This window comes from Psammomys obesus, unplaced genomic scaffold (assembly GCF_907164565.1).
Source record: "Psammomys obesus unplaced genomic scaffold, mPsaObe1.curated_primary_1811, whole genome shotgun sequence".
Classification (NCBI taxonomy): domain Eukaryota; kingdom Metazoa; phylum Chordata; class Mammalia; order Rodentia; family Muridae; genus Psammomys; species Psammomys obesus.
Window position 1 is genome coordinate 2,735,927 of NW_026590663.1, and position 19,196 is coordinate 2,755,122.

The window sequence follows — 19,196 nt, forward strand, 5'->3', positions numbered from 1 at the left end:
TTTTTCTATGAGGACTGAATTTATTGTATCAATTCCCTTTTCCAAAACTTCAAGAGAAAACGATTTTCAAAAAATTTCCTAAATAAATCATAACTTTACAAAAGGCATGAAACAGTACTTTTGCAATTGTTTGTAGATATGGCACCCATATTAGTCATGATAACAGAATAACATGATAACAGAATCAGTTTGAAAAATACAAAAATAGAACTACATAAAGTTTTTTTTCTGGCAAAAAAAGAAATAATACAACTGCATCTGCTGATGATATATTCTTATAAGAAAAAAGAAACAATAAATTAACAAACTATGATCATCATCACTTTTACATACACACAAAAAAATACACAGGAGACTTATTTAAGGTCTCTGTAATGCCTGGCATCCTACTCCAAAAATTTTACTAAAATAGAGATTTGGGTTTCAAAAACATCATTGCATGAATTTACTCAAAACATATCATGCTTCATGCTTTAGCACATCAGCAAGTGTGCTTGTCATACACAAGGTGACAGCTACGATGCCTAAGAAAATAAATTCCCGTTTATAGGTTGACTGTGCTCTGTGTAGGAAATACAATGCCTTCTGCTTTAATCCGCTCCAATATTGGCCCATAGATTTCCTTTGTAAATGGCCCCATTAGGCCTTTGGCTTCAATTTCACCTAAAAGAAAAAAAATTTTTTTTTTTATTTTCATTTTAAAGGTGATGTTAAAGGTCCATTTCCACGGCAAGAGTCCCATACCATGGCCAAATGGTATATATTCAAAGAAATGTTATTAAATTTGTCTTATGTGACCATAAAGGAAGAGCATAGAGAATTAAAATTTTAAGTCCTTACAAGAAGTCCCAACTAAGACCCAGAGAGGCTATGTAACAAGGAGCGCTCATGAGGAGGAAGGGTAGAAGGGGCCGAAACATGGCCCTCCCTGGGCGTGGGAAATAGAATAGATTCCATGGGTATAGTGAGGCAGATGGAGATAGCAGCAGGAGGAATCCGGTGTAGGGCGTTGGGATGAAGGAGGAAATATGGGAGAGATGACTGTAACCGGAGGCCATTTGGGAGGCTATGTGGAAACCTAGTGCAGCAGAAACTCCTTGGCATCTACTACGGTGACCCTAGCGCAGTTCCTAGTAATGGAGGATACATTGCCTGAACCAGCCATCTTGTGTCACCAGGCAAGGCTTCCGGTGGTGGGACTGGGACAGCAACCCAGCCACAAAACCTTTGACCTATAATTTGTCCTGCCGGAAAGATGTGCTGCGGTAATGATGACTCAGCTGTGGGGGAGGCCAACGAATGTCTGGTTTCACTTTAGGCCCCTGCCACGAGAGGGAGCTCATCCCTAACACTGCCTCGAGGTCTGGGATCCAGAGGCTGGATGGATAGCCTAGAGACCTAGGAGAGAACCAATCATGACTGGAAGAAAAAGAGAGAGAGGGAGGGAGAGAGAGACAGAGAGACAGAGAGAGAGAAAGAAGTGAAGTCAATGATTCTGAAGGATATTCTGCAGTATTCATAGATCAGTGTCTAACTGTCATCAGAAAAGCACCATGCATCAGCTGACAGGAGCAGATGCAGAGACCCACAGCCAAATACTAGGTGGAGCTCGGGGCATCCCACAGAAAAGGGGGAAGAAGGATTTTATGCAGTTGGTCTGTACTGTATGAGAGAAGAATAAAGAAAAAAATGTAGAAAGGTTTGGCTGAATGCTTTTCAACTTTGTTAATGGCGTGAAAACACTACAATAATTATGCTTAGGGTGTGAGGTTTGTCCAAGCTAGTGATTTACTTTATGCCACTGTGCTATGGCGCTGGGAAGTAGCAGGCAGTCACAGATACCAGTCAACCACAAGGTCAAAAAGGAAGCAGTGGACTCTCTACAGGGGGCTGTGTTGCTGAACTACACTTTTCAGTTCTTCCGCTCTACTTAATGTATCTTTAAACTTAACAATAACTATTCATAATAAAACCCCATCGTAAGTCAAGGAGCACATTGGAAATATTTGCTCAGTGATGTGAAGACTCGCGAATCAGTACATCAGAGTCTCTAATTCTGACGATCTACAAATGAACACCCTCTGCTAATTCAGAGCAATCCCTCTCTAAATATGCAAGTAAAAAGGAAATAGGAGAGTCATCACTCCCGGAAGACCCTCTGTGTTTCAGCAGCTTTCTGTGGTGTTCCACGGAAAGACTACACAGGTTGTATGAAGCATGAGGAGACCCTGGCCTCCACGTGTTGAGCTGCATCTGTTCTATCCTATGGATGAATGAGCTGGAGAGAAATCTGGTTCCACACCAGGCCCCATGCTCCTTCCTCAACATCATGTGGACGTCAGCCAGGTGTCCTCTAAGGTGGCTCGTTTTTTTATTAAAATTTTATTTTTTATATTAATTACAGTTTATTTATTTTGTATCCCAGCCATAGCCCCCTCCTTCATTCTTTCCCAATCCTCCCTCCCTCATCTCCTCCCTGCCCCTCTCTAAGTCCACTGATAGGGGTGGTCCTCCTCCCTTCCATCTGACCTTTGCTTATCAGGTCTCTTCAGGACTGGCTGCAATGTCCTCTTCTGTGGCCTAGCAAGGCTGCTCCTCCCTCAGGGGTGGGGAGGTCAAAGAGCCAGCAAGATGGCTCATTTTCAATAAAGCAAAGTATTTGGTGTCCAGGCACTGAGTGACTTGAGGATAATGAAGAAACAGACAGATGTGGCCCTGAGGCAAATGGAACTTACCATCAAGCAACATTTTGGCTGCCATGGCCGTTGGTAACCCCACAGTTTTAGCCATTGCTGAGAAACCATTGAAGTCTCCATAAACCACAAGGTCGATGGTCTTAGTTTCTAGGTGTCCAGAGGGATGTCTTATGCCAAAACTGTCTCTCATCACAATCATATCCTTTTCCTTGGGGCCTCGAAATAAATACAGGCATTTTAAATCACCATCATCCTAGCTCAACTATTACTGTACTTCAAGTTCTCTGCCCTTCCAATTTTCCCGTCCTATTACATGTGATCTTTAGATGACTATTTGTTATGCTTTTCACTGGAAGATCAAGTGAAAACCTCAAAGAAATGAAAACTTTGACCATGTTCCTTTCTCAGTATCAAACAATGTGGTTGGTGTGACAGGGCATTGTTCTGGGAGACAGACAATTGCTCCTAAAATACTGCCCTGGTATTTACCTGATACAGTAAACCCAAAACTCTTTTTCTCCTTCCAATAGTTCCTGAATTCACAATTTCCTGACAATTTTTCTATTATTGCCTCAAGCCCAGAGCCTTTCCCCTTCTCACACTTCTCCCTTCCTACTGCATGGCTGCTGCTCTTGGAACTGATCCTCCGGCCAAGCTGACTCGTGACTCTTTTTCAGCAAGGTTTTGAGAAAAAAACATGACCTACCATAGGAGAGCTTTGAGACCAAGTGCTTGGAGAACGCATCCACAATGGACTCTGCCTGAGGGACTTGCTCGTCTCCCAGTAAGCCCAACCTGAAAAGCACAGGTGCTGCTGTTAGTTCACAACCTAGGCACGTTTATCTTGGGGGAGCAGGAAAGAGCCCTGGGCCCTTAGGAGTCGACCCACAGGTTCTAAGATTCTCCTAAACTGAAAAATGATAGGAACAGGATTGCCTTAACTTTGCAATCTCCCAAGGTTCCTTGAGACACTGCTTCGTAGAGCAGAGATGATATATTGCAAGTTCATTTATGGAATTTTAAGAGTTAATTTGTAGGTAAGTTGTCTCACATTATGTATACCTGTCTGAATGATATATCACAGTCACATAAATGAATAGTCTGCAATCGTTAGGAAACACTCAGAAAATCTGCTACAGAAAATCAGAGAAATCCCAATTTATCCAGAAACAGACTGAAAAAATGCTTCAAAAATAAATGCTTTCCAGGTCATAATTGCTATCAGCTTTTTTCACTTACTTACTTTTTATTCCAATATTAGAACAATAAATTATAATCTGTATATAAGACCAACTAATGAGCATTAATTAGCTAATAAACAGCTAACTAATCAAACACAAGTACAAAGTGTATGAGTCATAGCCTTTCTTTAGCCAGAAATGGCTAAGTCTTTAATCATTTGTCCAACGTGTTTTGGTCTAAATGAAAAGATGAGTGCATACCATTCAGCAGCCTCCAGCTGGCTACTGTCCCCTCCCAACTTTGTAAAGACTACTTCCTTAAGCTCCTCACATGAAGACGAGCGGGAAATCCCAACGAGATCACACAGAAGTTGTTTCTGATTGGAAAAATGAACATGAAAAAAGTTTAATTATGTAAGTAGTAAAACATCAGTTATCTGAGAAATAATTCTAACAGGACATCAGACACCAAATATACCTCAGAAGTATGCTAGAAATAATTAAAATAAAAAATTAAAACACAAATGATATGTGTATAAATATATGCATACATATATTTTTATACATATATTTTATACATATATACATACAATATCTTGACATCACAAGTGCATGAAATTCCAGAACAGTGTCTATTACACACTCAATGCTAAAAAGGAGAAACACTGATGTACTCTCTGCTCGTGTATCTTTCCATCACTTTTTCAGTCGTGCCCACCACCTGCACCCTCCCCACCCCTATACCCTGGAGCAATCAATGTGGAGCAGGTTAAAGTACAAGGGCTTTACTGTTGTGGTTTCCACTGGCAACCAGAGTTCTTTTGTAGCTTCAATAGTTGAGAAATACCTTGCAGAGAATCAAATTTCAAAAGAACACTTAAAAGAGCGGCCATAGATTTTTCTCATTTCTTTTTCTTTTCTTCTTTTTCTTTTCATTTTTTTTTTTTTATTGTACAGCATGGTTCGCACTTAGTTGATTTCTAAATTAATTCAATTTACATCTCAGTTATAGGCCTCTTCCTCTTTTCCTCCCAGTCCTACCCTCCCTTCTGCAACCCCTCTCCCCTATTCCTCAGAAGAGGGTACCCCCCCCCCCATCCAGACACCACATCTCCTCTATGCACATGAGGGCTGAGTTTGGCCTTGTAGGAAAGTCCCATCAGGCAGAAGTGATCAAGAAGCAGGCAACATAGTCCATGTGAGAGATATCCCCCATTCCTTTAACTACTGGGCTGATATGAAGCCCAAGATGCCCATCGGGCTTATCTTGGGGTCTGTGAATTGTAATATGTCTATCTTGTACTATATGACTAAAATCCACTTATAAGTGAGTATATACCATGTGTGTCTTCCTGGGTCAACCTTACTCAGGATGATCTTTTCTAGTTCCATCCATTTGCTTGCAAATTTCATGATTTCCTCTTTTTAATGTCTGAGTAGTATTCCATTGTGTAAATGTGCACAGTTTCTTTATCCATTCTTTGGTTGAGTGACATCGAGGTTGTTTCCAGATTCTGGCTATTACAAATAAAGCTGCTGTGAACATAGTTCAGCAAATGTCTTCTTGTATGGTTGACCATCTTTCGTGTGTATGCTCAGGAGTGGTATAGCTGGGTCTTGAGGTATAGCTATTTGCAGTTTTCTGAGAAAGCTCCAGATGGATTTTCAAAGTGGTTTGCACTCCTACCATCAATGGAGGAGGGTTCCCCTTTCTCCATATCCTCTCCAGCATGTGTTGTCACTTGAGTTTTTTCATCTTAGCTACTCTGACAGGTGTAATATAGAATCTCAGAGTTGTTTTGATTTGCATTTCCCTGATGACTAAGGATGCTGAGCATTTCTTTATGTTCTTCTCTACCACTCAAGATTCCTCTGTTGAGAATTCTGTTTAGCTCTGTATTCCATTTGTTTGTTTGTATTATTTGGTTTGTTGGTGTTTAATTTCTTGAATTCTTTATATATTCTGGATATTAGTCCTTTGTCAAATATAGAATTGGTGAAGATCTTTTCCCAATCTGTAGACTGTCATTTCATTCTATTGAAAATTTCTTTTGCCTTACAGAAGCTTTTCAGTTTCAAGCAGTCCCATTCATTGATTGTTGATCTTACAGCTTGTGCTGTTGGTGTTCTGATCAGGAAGTTGTCTCCTGTGCCAATGAGTTCAAGGCTTTTATCCACTTTCTCCCCTAGCAGACTTGGTGTATCTGGTTTTATATTGAGGTCCTTGATCCCCTTGGACTTGAGTTTTGTTCAGGAAGATAAATAAGTCTGTTGCTTGTTTTCTAGACTATAACAGCATCCTGCAACAGCCCACGGGGAGAAACCTGCTTCCTTGGATTTGGGTATAACATGGAAATGCCTAAAACTGAGTAACAAACTTATTACCCATGATCATAAATGCCACAGCCCGAGGACTGGCAAGATCTCTCAGCAAGCATCCTCGCAAAGTGCTGAACGGGAAGGAGATGCTCATGAGGCCTCATCCTCTTACTCCAGCTAGAGAAGGGATGCTTTGGCTGGTACAGAGCAGAGATCACACCTGGTCAGATCAGAAGGTGTGTGTGCAGCAGACGGCCCAGATTTCTGAGATACTCACCCAGGTGAGAGGGTTGGCCTCAGGTCGGAGGGCAGGGTATGCTTCTCTGTTGATGAGTCCCAACTTTACAAATCCATTCAAAGCTTTGGAATATCCCTGAAGCAAGAATTAATAAGCAAGTGAATATTTTTCCCTCTGAAAAGAAATTAATTTTTAGCTTCTTTTTTTTGAAGAAGGATTTACCTTTACAACTAATTAACCTTTTTTTTAAAGGAGCATTTTATTTTTATAACTCATTCAGAAATAATCTTCATTGCTGATTAAAATTAACAGTGTCATGATAATTCAACTGGTTTACATAAAAGATTTTGTAAATGAGTCCTTTTTCATTTTCTCAGTACTATGTTATGTGGTATGTTCAGGCAGCATAAGGGATAATTTTCTGGTGAATTTTATAATACAGCTTAACAGATCATTATTTAATGGAACAGTCAGCTATAATCTTTCTTTATCGTACTATTATGTATTTTAAGTGCTAAGGATAACATACAGGGCCTCTTGCATTCCAGGAAAATACCCTATCAACCTAGCTCTTTCTATTTAGCTTTCTTGTGAAGGGAGGAATACTAATTCATGCACACACACACACACACACACACACACACACACACACACACTGAGCAGGGAATACACCCTACAATGAAGATATGTGTACAGAACAGGAAAAGAAGGCTGTCATGCTACCTGTTACATGTCTCTGTTACCTGGTTTTCTCATTTTGAACATACTTGTAACTTCTCACATGTGATCAATTTAAGTCCCTATTTCACGGTTAAGAAAACATTGCAGATTTGTTCTTGAGAAGTCCCTCTAACCCTGTCACTTCCCCTAGCCCCAATCCATGTGTTTCAAATGATGCCACTAACAAAACGAAATTTATACTTTTCGCTCTTGGAGAAAGAAGGATTTGAACCTAACAGGCCATAATAGGAAGTCAGCACCCACCTGGTATTGCATGAAAGCTGAGACCCTGTAACTCTGGCAAGACCAAGAAACTAAATGCTCAAATCCAGGTATACTTAAAGCTGGCCTCCTACATGCTCCCAATCCTCAACTAGACCATACAGTAAATTCACTATTTTGAGTTGGGTCTCCTAATACTTTTAATAAAAATATATATTTTTTTAAATAGTGAAGTGTGATGGAGACAGTGTCATAGCTGCACAGGAGGAAGAGAATAAGAGGAAGTTGAGTATTCACACCCAAAAGAGACTTTTGCTCCCTCCCTCCACAGCTCTTGAGACACTGCAGAAGAGGAGGAGGAAGACTATAGGAGCGGCAGAGCACAGAGAAGAGACTCCCAATCCAGCAGTCACGCAAACAGCCATGATTAAACTAAATGAGCCACACAACAAAAATAAATCATAAATCTTGCAAAGGGACAAGTGGGGAAATGAGTGGGTAAGGGAGTGGGTAAAAGGTTGTCAGAAAGAGTACTACAGAAAAAATAGTGACTAGAGAAAGAGTATAACCAGAATAAATTATATAAAAGTATGACGTTGTGAAGGAACTAACTTAATAAAGATTTCTGAAAAAAAAATAAACTTCAACTTGGTTTCTCATTTTAATTGTTAGAAAAATAAGACTACACACTACTTATAACATAACTAACAATGTGTTTAAAATATAGTACTTACCTTGTATCTCAGTGTTCCTCTCAACACTGTGTGCGCAGATGGAATACCATAAATTTCAGCATATTTTGTACTATCTCTGTTAGGATACCCTTCCAAGTTTAGGCCTGGGAAGTAATCCATGGATGTGACAGAGCTGAGAAAAGAGACTCCTCCTGTCACATTTACAACCTGAGGAAGATTGAAAAAAAGCTGAGGTTCACAACAGTTTGTTTCCGCTGGGTTCATTTGCATTATTTATACAAAAGAAACTGACAGAGCTCTGAAAAACATCAATGAAATTGTGATTGAGACATCAGCCAAGCTGTTCCTTTTGGAATAACTTGCTGGGCTTTTCCCCAAACTTCTAAAGCCTAATACACGTTATTTTCTAAACAAAGGTTTTGTTTTCCATTAGTTCTTGGTTAAAATAGTATTGTGCTGGCAGCTCAGTATCCAAATGAGTTCCCTAGTAATGGGAACAGGGACTGTTTCTGACATGAACTCAGCAGCTGTCTCTTTGACCACCTCCCCCTGAGGAGGGAGCAGCCTTGCCAGGCCACAGAGGAGGACAATGCAGCCAGTCCTGATGAACCCTGATAAGCTAGGGTCAGATGGAAGGGGAGGAGGACCTCCCCTATCAGTGGGCTTGGGAGGAGATGAGGGAGGAAGGATGAGATTGGAGGGGATGAGGGAGTGGGCTACAGCTGGGATACAAAGTGAATTAATTGTAATTAATATAAAATTAAAATTAAAAAATTAGTATTGTACTGCATTAGGCTGTTTGGTAGGTTGGTTGGTAGGTAGGTTGGTTGGTTGGTTGATTGGTTTTGTTTTGTTTTGCTCTTTTGTAATATAATGACATCAAATGTGCATTGAGTGGCTTGTATGCTCTGATAGGAATGTCAATCTTCTTTCCTTTTCTCTCATCTCTTCTGAACTCGGCACTAGTCTTGCACTTTTCATTCACCCACCTCTCATTTACTGAATACCATTATGTATGTGCCAGAGATCACACAAATTGTGGAGAGAATAGAAAAGCGATAAATGAGACACAATTCACATCTTCTTCTCACTCTTCATTCATTGGAGGGAGAAAACATTTACTGAATGCGTATGTGTTGGAGGTGGCTGAAGAGGCAGCAGAAAGAAACCTCCCTTCACAACAGAGACAATGCAGCAACTACATAGTGACGCTCACATACAATTCACTGCTTGTGAGAAGCTAGGCCTTGATTCCCTAGAGCCTCCTATCCCTCCCCAGCACACTTCCAAATTGCGAGGAGACACTGTTTCATGTTTAACTTTAAAGTATTACATTTCCTATTAGAGCTTGAAGTCTGGTTGTCCTTCAGATAAAACATTCTGGAATGATAAGATTGGAGCAGAGGTTGCTGTCAAGCTGGACTTTGTCCTGTTGGAAACAATTTGACTGTGTTTCTAAAGCTGCACAAACCAAGACTGCATGAGGGACTTGCCAGGATTCAGAAGGATTTTTCCCAAAGGAAAACGGGCTAAATGCAATGGTGCCAGAACCATTTGCTGATGAGTTCACCTGTACCAAGGTGTGAGAGTGAAAATGGAAACTAACTTATACACAACTGAGGGCCCAGAAGAAAAGGGTTCCACTCTACATAGAATGTATCAGGTGAGACCTTTTTAGTTGAAAAGGTCACTTGCACAGGACCTTCTGGAATCCGGAAGATTCCAAAGAATGTGAATGCTTCCCATTTAATTTGCTCAGAGTGCCTTCTTTGGACTGTATTGAATTTCTTCTAATAGGATTCTAGCTTTAAAAACAACCTAATAAAGGAGCCACATGCCAGGTCTCTATACCCATCTCTCTTCTGTAACCTAAGGTTTCCTAAGGTAACCTAAGGCAATTCTGAAGTCCTGCTTCTTTAATTGAAGAGCAGGACAAATTTTGAAGAAAACAAGCTGTCAGGTGTTGTAGTAAAAAAAACAAAAACAAAAAAAACCAAACTATAATCCCTGTATTTGTAAGGCTGAAGCAGGAGAATTGCTAAAAGTTTAAGGCCAGCCTAGACTATGTGTTAAGACCCTACATAATTAGAAAACAGAAAAAAAAATCCAACGTAAAATAAATCATCTGGTTTCATGTAATTCTTGTAAATAAAATCAAGTAATTTAAACTGACTGCTAGTGATTTATTTAGAAAAACTAACAGTCAGTGGATCTAATCCCAAGTTAACAGTGTGGGTATGAGGAACTAAGAGCTAGAAAGATGCCCTAATAAGCAGACAGATAGGGAGAGGGGACATAGTTAGGTAATAAAGATTTTGAACTTTCAAGATTGCTGGCGTCTTCTTCTTTCCAGGATGCTAGCTTCTTCATCACTCTCCCGACCAGAAGCTTAAAACCTGCTAGACGTCTCTCCCAGTATTAGCCTCTCATGAAGAAACTGAATTTGGAACTGCCATGGCTCCCCCATCACACACCCACTTTGCAGAGGGTTTTTCTCTCAGTGCCCTGCTGTGTGCTGTGGCTCATCACCATTGGTAAGCTTCTCTTCACGGACTGATTCTGTCTGCTGTTTGAGATCTTCTCTACCGCTACCTGTCACACTCAAGATTTTTCCTGCGTTTTAACTTACTAACGGGCAGAAAAGATGAGCCATTTAAGACTCTTCCATAGTCACGCTTCCCAGCATTTGATAGCAGTAGGCAATGTCCAGTGTCATAGGCTCAAAAGTAGGCCCTATCCAGTTCAACATTTTATTAAGAACGTCAATGAAGACATAAAAATGCATCTATCCATTTTGCAGAGAACATGTGTTTCTCTCTGCTCAGACAATACTTGTGCTCCAGATCCACCCCCGACAGCAGCACAGCTCGTGTGTTTTGGTGGAAGGCTTCTCTGAAGTCAATTCTTTTTTGCAAACATAATCGTCCGACCAATGAGAATTACAGGTATCTATCCTAGAACAAATACTCCAACTGAGTGATGAACCGCCCTGCCTTTATCTTGGCCTTGGAAGTTGTCTTCTAGTAAAGACAACCTAGCTTCATTCCTGTTCATGATTAAACCTGTTTCTGAAGCATTGGGCTATTCTCCAGCTGTAACCTGAACTACAAATGGTCCTGCACGGCCTGTTCCAGGAAATGGCAGCTATGCCTTTGTTTCAAAGAGTTATTATGACCATCTTGAACCCTACCTGTGTTTCAAAAGGTTGTTCTGACTACCTTGTTATAACCACCTTTGCTATCATGTCTTTGTTTTGGAAGGTCATCATGGCTAACTTACTAGGCCTATGTTCTGCTCCTGTAACCTAATTTTTCCCACCAATTCCCTCACCAGAAACACCCCATCCTTGAGCTACAAAAACCTTGTCTTTCTCATACCCAATGCTGACCTTTTGAATGCTGCCTTAGGAGGAGGGAGCTCATGGACACAAATTAGAAAGGTTGCTTTAATTCATTGCTTAGTTTAATTAATATGACCATGATGATTTGGGTCAGTTCTCCCATCTTTAGGATTAACATAAGCTTGATCACTAAACTGATGAGAAACTTAACGTGGTGAATGTATAGGTCATTATTTACTTGGGACCCTCAGTCTTTCTGGTGCCTTATATGCTTGCTTTTAATCAATGCTAAGTATACATTTATTTTCAGAAGTAAAACCAGACTGTGAGTCACACACAAGCAGATCTGAGCATATTCACCTGACTCACAGCCTGCGTTCTTTCTACTGTATCACACGAACTTCTTGGTTTCGCCTATTTCTGGACCAGTATTTTCAAAAGGATATTAACACAGGAGGATCCTGATGTGAGCACATCTTCTGAAAGCTGTGCTAGGACAGCTATGGGCAGAAGGAATAGTCAGTGACTCTTGATTTTTTAAAAAAGGAGTAGAGGCTTCTTCCTTCCACATGCATGAATTTCCCACAATTCGAGGGTGGGAATTATACCACCATCTGTGAAGGGGCAGAACTGAGAGACTAGTCACTGCCCCCAGACACGTGGGAGGGAGTCATATTTGTTAGAAGTCAGAACAATACCAATGACTAGAACTCACAAGGATACGGCACACAGGATATGTTCTTATTCTCAGGCTCCTTTCTAATCACTAGAAAAGTTTAAGGCTTCAATGTTAAGCCAGAGGAAGAAAGGTCACCTATCTTCATCATCATGTTCTGTGAGTTCTGTTAAAGCCTACTGTGTGGCTGAGGGTGAAAGTGGCAGAGGAGATGGTGGCAGAGAGGAGAGAAGGACAAGAATATAAGAGACATTTTAAAGAAGTTTAACAGTAAAGATTCGGGAACAGATCTACAGACTCGAATCACTGAAAATTCTTAGACACAGACAATCCAAGTTTCTAAGTGTCAGACACTCTGATTGAGTTCAGACAAAAGAACTGTGAACAAAGGCTGGAGTGGTCAAGAAACTCTACAAGAGGAAATCTGAACAAGACCTTGAAAAAGTAACACTTTAGCAGAGAAAGGAAAAGCATCATGCTTTCTCTTCAAATCCTCCAATGTCAGAAAAAAAAAAAAGTAAGAAAACCCTCCATTTTAGCAAGTGAGTTCAGGATGAAAGGGGAGAGGAGGGTAAGTCAAATTCAACAAATACAGTTCTGCAGCCAGAAATGAATTGTTGCCTTTCCTGGGCTCTCCAGAGCACTGAGTTCTCTCTGCAGCTAATATTTGCCAATGCTGTTAGGAAGATCCTAAGCTACCTGGCTTCACTAATTCACATCACAAAGGCTGCAAAGTCACTATTATGATCCTGTTGTCAGAAAAGGAGGCAGCAGTGGCTGAACTAGAGCACAAAGCCAGGCCTTCTGATTTCAACGCCTTGCTCACATCCCTTGTTCACTCTTTTCTTTCTTATAATGTATGAACATAAGCATCATAATCAATGGGGATGGACATTTTTCCAGCCTTTGCTGATTATGCTACCTTTCCATTGAGCAGATAGCTAGCAGGTTGCATTACGTTCATCAAGACTCCCACTGGACTCCAGCTGAATTTATATCGCAAGGGATTGTCTGAATGTTCAGGGGCTGGAAGGCCACCACAGTAGGAGACGTAAGACTCAACCTGAAAATTAAGGAATAAATTAGAAAGAATCAATATTATTGGGGTGAATATTTACGCTATTAGTCAGGGTTAATGATATCAATCTGGTGAATATGTTATTATTGATTTTTTTAAGTTATTGGGGCCCTCAAATATACACCCTGGAAGTTGAACACTTATTGACATAGAGCCATATATGGCTAATATTTTATTCAGTTAAGAAAATCAACTATTAGAACTGGACAGATGGGTCAGTGGCTAAGAGTGCTTGTTGCTCTTGAGCAGAACCAAATTTGGTTCCCAGCAGCCTCATTGGGTAGCTTACAACTTCCTGTGACAACAGTCAGCCTCAGAGAATCCAGTGCCCTCTTCTGGCCTCTGAGGGCATCCACATCTGTGTGTATACATGTATATACAAACATATTCATACACAAAAATAAAAATAAAGCAAATATTAAAAATGAATAAACAGAAGTTCAACTACTAATTTACTTTTTCTTGGTTAGTTCCTACAAATTTTATAATAAAAAATATACATATATGTATTATGTGTGTGTGTATATATATATATATGCTAAAAACTAAAGCACTTAATTTGAGTGACCATATCTACATCTACAATAATTCTTTGTCATATGTAAATGCTTATTAACCAACAGACTGATATTCCAAAGGTTTTTTTTCTCAGTTTTAAATACAAAACTTTCTGAAAGAATCTATCTCAAAAGCAAAGATCATTATTAAAAAAATATTACAGTAACATTTATTTCTCTAAGACTTAGTAAGACCAAAGTTATTGTTTGCCTCTGCAGATGTATCTGTAGGTTCTGCAATTTCTAGTCAAAGGATGGGCTATAGTATAGCAAATCACTTATGGGAAGCAAAAGAGGAGCCTATCTCTACTGAGGAAGCTAGATTTTCAATGCTTCATTAGGTGGAATTCTCATAGGGGCTGGACTCACCGTGGCTCCCAGCTCCTTGGCCTTATCAATCGTATCCATTGCCAACATGTGATCAAGACCAGGGTCTAACCCCATCTCACCAATGACTGTGATGCCAGCGTCATCCACACTGCCACGGAGAAAAACAAGAACATGAAAAAGTCAGACATAGAAGAGCAACAATGCCATGGAGGCCCTTTCTGGAGGTGGGGGCTTACCTCTTTTCCAGTTCTTTCATGGCTGGTGTGATGTAGCTTGCAGTGACCATGTTAACTCTGTTTGCGATACATGCCTTGGCCACAACAGGATGCAGCGCATAAGGTAACAAGCTTGAAACAGAGGTAGAAGGGATTCAGAAACTTTGCTTTCCAACCCTTCCTCCCTTCCGGGATGCTGAACTGTACCTCAGTGCAATGTCGTTCTCAGAAATGACCAAGGACTTCTGAACTACAGAACAAATTCATGCTGCTCTCTACCACACAGCGGTCTTCACTAATCCTTTCCGCCTTTTTTCTTTCTTTACGTTCAGTTATGAGATGTGTATTTGTATTCATGGAACATACATGAATCACAAGTGTCTCATAATCTAGAAATCCTATTTCTAGTTTTCTAACACTAAGAGCGTATATATACATACATGGTATATATAGCAGCATGTTCATAACAGCCCGAATCAAAACTAACCTCCATCAAAGTCACAAGAGTATTAATAGCATATTCATACAGCTAATTCTCATAATCACAATATCAGATGAATGAAAGCAATCCCAAGCAAGGATATTCTGAATGATTCAACTATACAAACTTTGAAAACATGCAAAAACTAATCTAAATATTAGAAAAACAATGTTTACCTTATGGGATAGAGCCAACAATAAAAAGTTCAATAAGAGGGCTAACGGGATATTGTAAACATTGTTTCTTGATGTGAATTGTGATTATAAAATGTGTTAACATTGGAGAAATTCACTGAGCAACACACTTGGGTTTTTTTTTTTTTGTTGTTGTTGTTGTTTGCATTCGTGTGTGTGTGTGTGTGCACGCAAGATAGAGACAAATAGAGAAAATGAGGGGGGGATAATACTAATTATCCCAGACTGGCCTTGAACTTTCAACCCTCCTTAGTCTCACACAAGTGCTGGGAATACAGGAAGGTTCCACAATGCCCAGACGTATTTACATTTTCTGTATTTCCAGGCATATGGTTTTCAACTAAATGTTTATGAGAGAGAAGACATAATAGAAAAGGGGGAAATGGAAGAAAGACAAAGGTGGAGCAAGAGAAGATTAAAAACGGTAAAACACATACGAAACTTTCTCTTGCCAAATACCTGATGACAAGATCCTGCGGCGCTATCAAGGATTGCAGCTTTTCCTCTTGTTTGCCAATGGTCACACTAACAGGGTTAATGCTGTATTTTTTGCTTAACTGTCGGACTTGGTTCATCATGTCGGAGCCTATTTCAAGAATACAAAAATCCGCCTTGTTTCCTTCCACATGTTAATATCTCCACAAAACAACTTTGCAAAACTTAGTGATAAAAATCAGCTAAAATTCAGAAGCAACATGCAATGAAATTAGTTTTTCTTTAAAAATAAAAAGACCTATTACCTACTGTTATTTCTATATTTTTGCCTCTTGACAGATATTCTAAAACAGGCTCAGATACGTAGCCAGACCCAAGAACCAAAACTTTCTTCTTGGTACTCATTGAAAGGTATTGAACGCGTTCCCTGTTTAAAAAGAAGGAGGTGTGATTAAACTTTGCTTCTTTTAAAATAACAGAATCTTGCAATCCCCGAATGAAACACAAACCTAAATGACAAAGCAACACAATCTCCCTGCGTTGCTTACAGAAAGAACTTCAACAGAAATGCCTTAGGCCAATGCACTTCATTATTTGTTTTAGATCTTGGATAATAGAACCAGGCATCTGAGATGCCCAATGTCTGTGGGCTTCCATGAGTTCCTAGGACTAGAGTGAGGACTTGACCATTTTTTCTCTGCTGACTTACAATAGAGTAACTTGTTTCATACTTTATACTTCCAGAAGCATGTATTCAAACCTATGTTGAGTCTGGATGCTGGAAATCTTACTTCTTCCTCACAGCAGTCCAAGGAACGAGCCATCTGAACAATAGATTAGTATTGCTTGCATCAAAAACTGTTTTCCCATATATCTTTAGGCTGATGTAAGAAATGAAAGCCTCTGCCCTGCAGACTATCAAAGCAGATGCTGAGCCTGATGGCCAACTGTTGGGCAGAGTGAATGGAATTTTATGTAAGAAGTGGGAAATAGCAAGAGCTGGAGAGGACAGGAACTCCACAAGGAGAGCAACAGAACAAGAAAATTTGAACACAGGGAACTTCCCAGAGACTCATACTCCAACCAAGGACTATTCATGGAGATAACCTAGAACCCCTGCACAGATGTAGCCCATGGCAGTTTAGTGTCCAAATGGCTTACATAGTGATGGGAAGAGGGACTGCCTCTGACATAAACTGATTGGCCTGCTCTTTGATCACCTCCCCCTGATGGGGGAGCAGCCTTACCAGGCCACAGAAGAGGACAATGCAGCCATTCCTGATGTGATCTGATGGACTAAAATCGGAGGAAAGGAGAGGAGGACCTCCCCTATCAGTGGACATGGGGAGGAGCATGCATGCAGAAAGGGGAGGTAGGATGGGATCGGGAGGGGAGGAGAGAGGGGCTTGTGGGGGGATGCAAGGTGAATAAAGTATAAATAATAATAATAATAATAATAATAATAATAATAATAATAATAATAATAAAAAGAAATGAAGACCAGAAAGGATTTTAATACTTAAACCATTTATTCTGTTAAAAGCTGTGCTTTTGGGGAAGAGGATGTTTGTTTTGACAAACTGACCTCCACAGTAGTGATGGAGTCTCACTTAACTGTAACCCAGTACTGTTTAGTAATGGGAGTGATTATCAAATGTTTTTGAAGAAGACTGCCAGATGGTATCATGAAACTACGGGCGTGATCTGGTCCTGAGGGCTTAACCACAGGCTCAGATGTTGTGATCTTGGGATAAACTCACACTGCAATCTTTCAGCCTTTTCATTTATAATAAGTGAATAAATATGAATATAAAATGTTCTCATCCCTCCTCACCCAGAAACACATGAAAATTATTGATAACAGATCTCCTTTAGTTACTACCATCATTTAACCTGAAAGAATCAACATTATCTGTTTATTAGATGATCTTTTCAGTAGTGCCTTATATCATTTGTGTAAATGAAACATTCTTTTTATGCACAAATAAAAAACGTTCAAAACATGTTTAAAAATCCACTCCTAGATTCCAATTCATTCTGCATGAACAGTACCCCTAAATACCAAATTTCAGGTTAATTAATCATTGCAAAAACAATGGAAGGAATGTAAGAATAAGGAAGCATTCAAAATAAAGTAAATTCCCTTTCTAGTTAAGATCTCCATTATCTGAAATATGCTCAACCATGTTCGCAGCAACTCTATTCGTAATAGCCAGAATCTGGAAACAAGCTACATGTCCCTCAATGGAGGAATGAATATAGAAATTGTGGCACATTTACACAATGGAATATTACCCAGCTATTAAAAACAAGAAAATCATGAAGTTTGCAGGCAAATGGTGAGAACTAGAAAAGATCATTCCGAGTGAGGTATCCCAGAAGCAGAAAAACACACATGGTACATACTCACTTATAAGTGGTTAGTAGACATATAATATAGGATAAACATACTAAAATCTGTACACCTAAAGAAGCTAAACAAGAAGGAAGACCCTAGAGAAGATGCTCAATCTTTATTCAGAAGGGCAAATGTGATAGACATTTGGAAGCAGAAGCAGACAGAGAAAATAGGATAGGAGCTTACCACAGAGGACCTCTTAAAGACTCCACTGATAGAGGTATTGAAGCATGGGTTGAGACTCATAGCCAAACTTTGGGCAGAATGCATGGCATTTATGAAAGAAGGCAGGGGGAGATAGAAAGACCTGGAGGGGACAGGAGCTCCAAAAGGAGAGCAACAGAGTGAGAAAAAAAAAACAAAACTGGGCCCTGGGTTCCCTGCAGAGGAGACTGGTACCCCAACCAAGAACCATGCAAGGAGAGGACCTAAAACACCTGCTCAGAAATAGCCCATTGACTCTGTCTCCAAGTCTAGTAAGGGGAGCAGGGAATGTTTCTGCCATGAACTCAGTGGCTGGCTCTATGATCACCTCCCCCTGGGGAGTGCAGCCTTGCCAGGCCACAGAGGAAGACAATGCAGCCAGTCCTGATGAGACCTGATAGGCTAGGGCCAGTTAGAAGGGAAGGAGAATCTCCCCAATCAGTGGACTAGGGGAGGGGCATAGGGGAAGAAGACGGAGGGTGAGATATGGAGGAGATGAGGGAGGGGGCCACAGCCAGGATATAAAGTCAATAAATTGTAATAAATAATAATAATTTTTAACTGCAAAAAATATCTCCATTATCAGATTCCTGGCATAAGAATACATTAGGGAATGAAAGTAAAAAGTTACAGCAACAGTAGCCAATCAGACCAACTGCTCTAGGAAATATGATGCATAGATTAAAGAAATGATCTACTGGTTGACACATCATTACTATCACAGTAAGGAATTATCAGATAATAAGAGTAAACAGATTTATGAATACAAGTAAATATGAAGCTTCCCCTATAAGAAATTCTCTTACAGAACTGTAAAGGCAACTTGATTTTTAGAAAGAATTAAATAGTCAGTGTTTTACACCGGAAGATTCCATTGCCACATTAAACTTAGCAGTTCTAAGCAAACTAACACATATGTATAACAACAAAACTAAAACCAAAACAAAAATTACAAAAAAAAAACTGATTCTAACACATCTCCATTTCTTTAGCAAGAACCACTTTTAAAAATAAACAAACAAGCAAACAAACAAACAGACTTGTAAAAAGGTAGTTGTTCTACTGTGTTGTGTTTTCCCACTGCTTTTTTTCTAATTAATTCAATTTGTGTGTTATTTTTTAAAATGTGAAAAAAGAGCAGTGGAAATACAATCCTGTGGGGGAAACAAGACTGCTTCAGAGAAACAACTATTTCCTGACTCTGAAGAGGAGCGCCA

General features: G+C 39.8%; 1 protein-coding gene across 2 annotated transcripts in view; it reads right to left on the minus strand.

Moving 5' to 3' along the window:
• Aass (aminoadipate-semialdehyde synthase) overlaps nt 1-19,196 on the minus strand; it is a 58,553-nt gene continuing 39,357 nt past the window's right edge. For both annotated transcript variants that reach the window (XM_055608188.1, XM_055608189.1), the window contains exons 14-24: nt 15,683-15,804; nt 15,402-15,528; nt 14,289-14,399; nt 14,092-14,200; nt 13,010-13,150; nt 8,111-8,278; nt 6,474-6,569; nt 4,139-4,254; nt 3,403-3,491; nt 2,736-2,912; nt 1-663 (exon numbers count right to left, since the gene is read on the minus strand). In XM_055608188.1, coding sequence (XP_055464163.1) covers nt 545-663; nt 2,736-2,912; nt 3,403-3,491; nt 4,139-4,254; nt 6,474-6,569; nt 8,111-8,278; nt 13,010-13,150; nt 14,092-14,200; nt 14,289-14,399; nt 15,402-15,528; nt 15,683-15,804 — 1,375 coding nt within the window. In that variant the 3' untranslated portion in view covers nt 1-544. The remainder of the gene's footprint in view (nt 664-2,735; nt 2,913-3,402; nt 3,492-4,138; nt 4,255-6,473; nt 6,570-8,110; nt 8,279-13,009; nt 13,151-14,091; nt 14,201-14,288; nt 14,400-15,401; nt 15,529-15,682; nt 15,805-19,196) is intronic.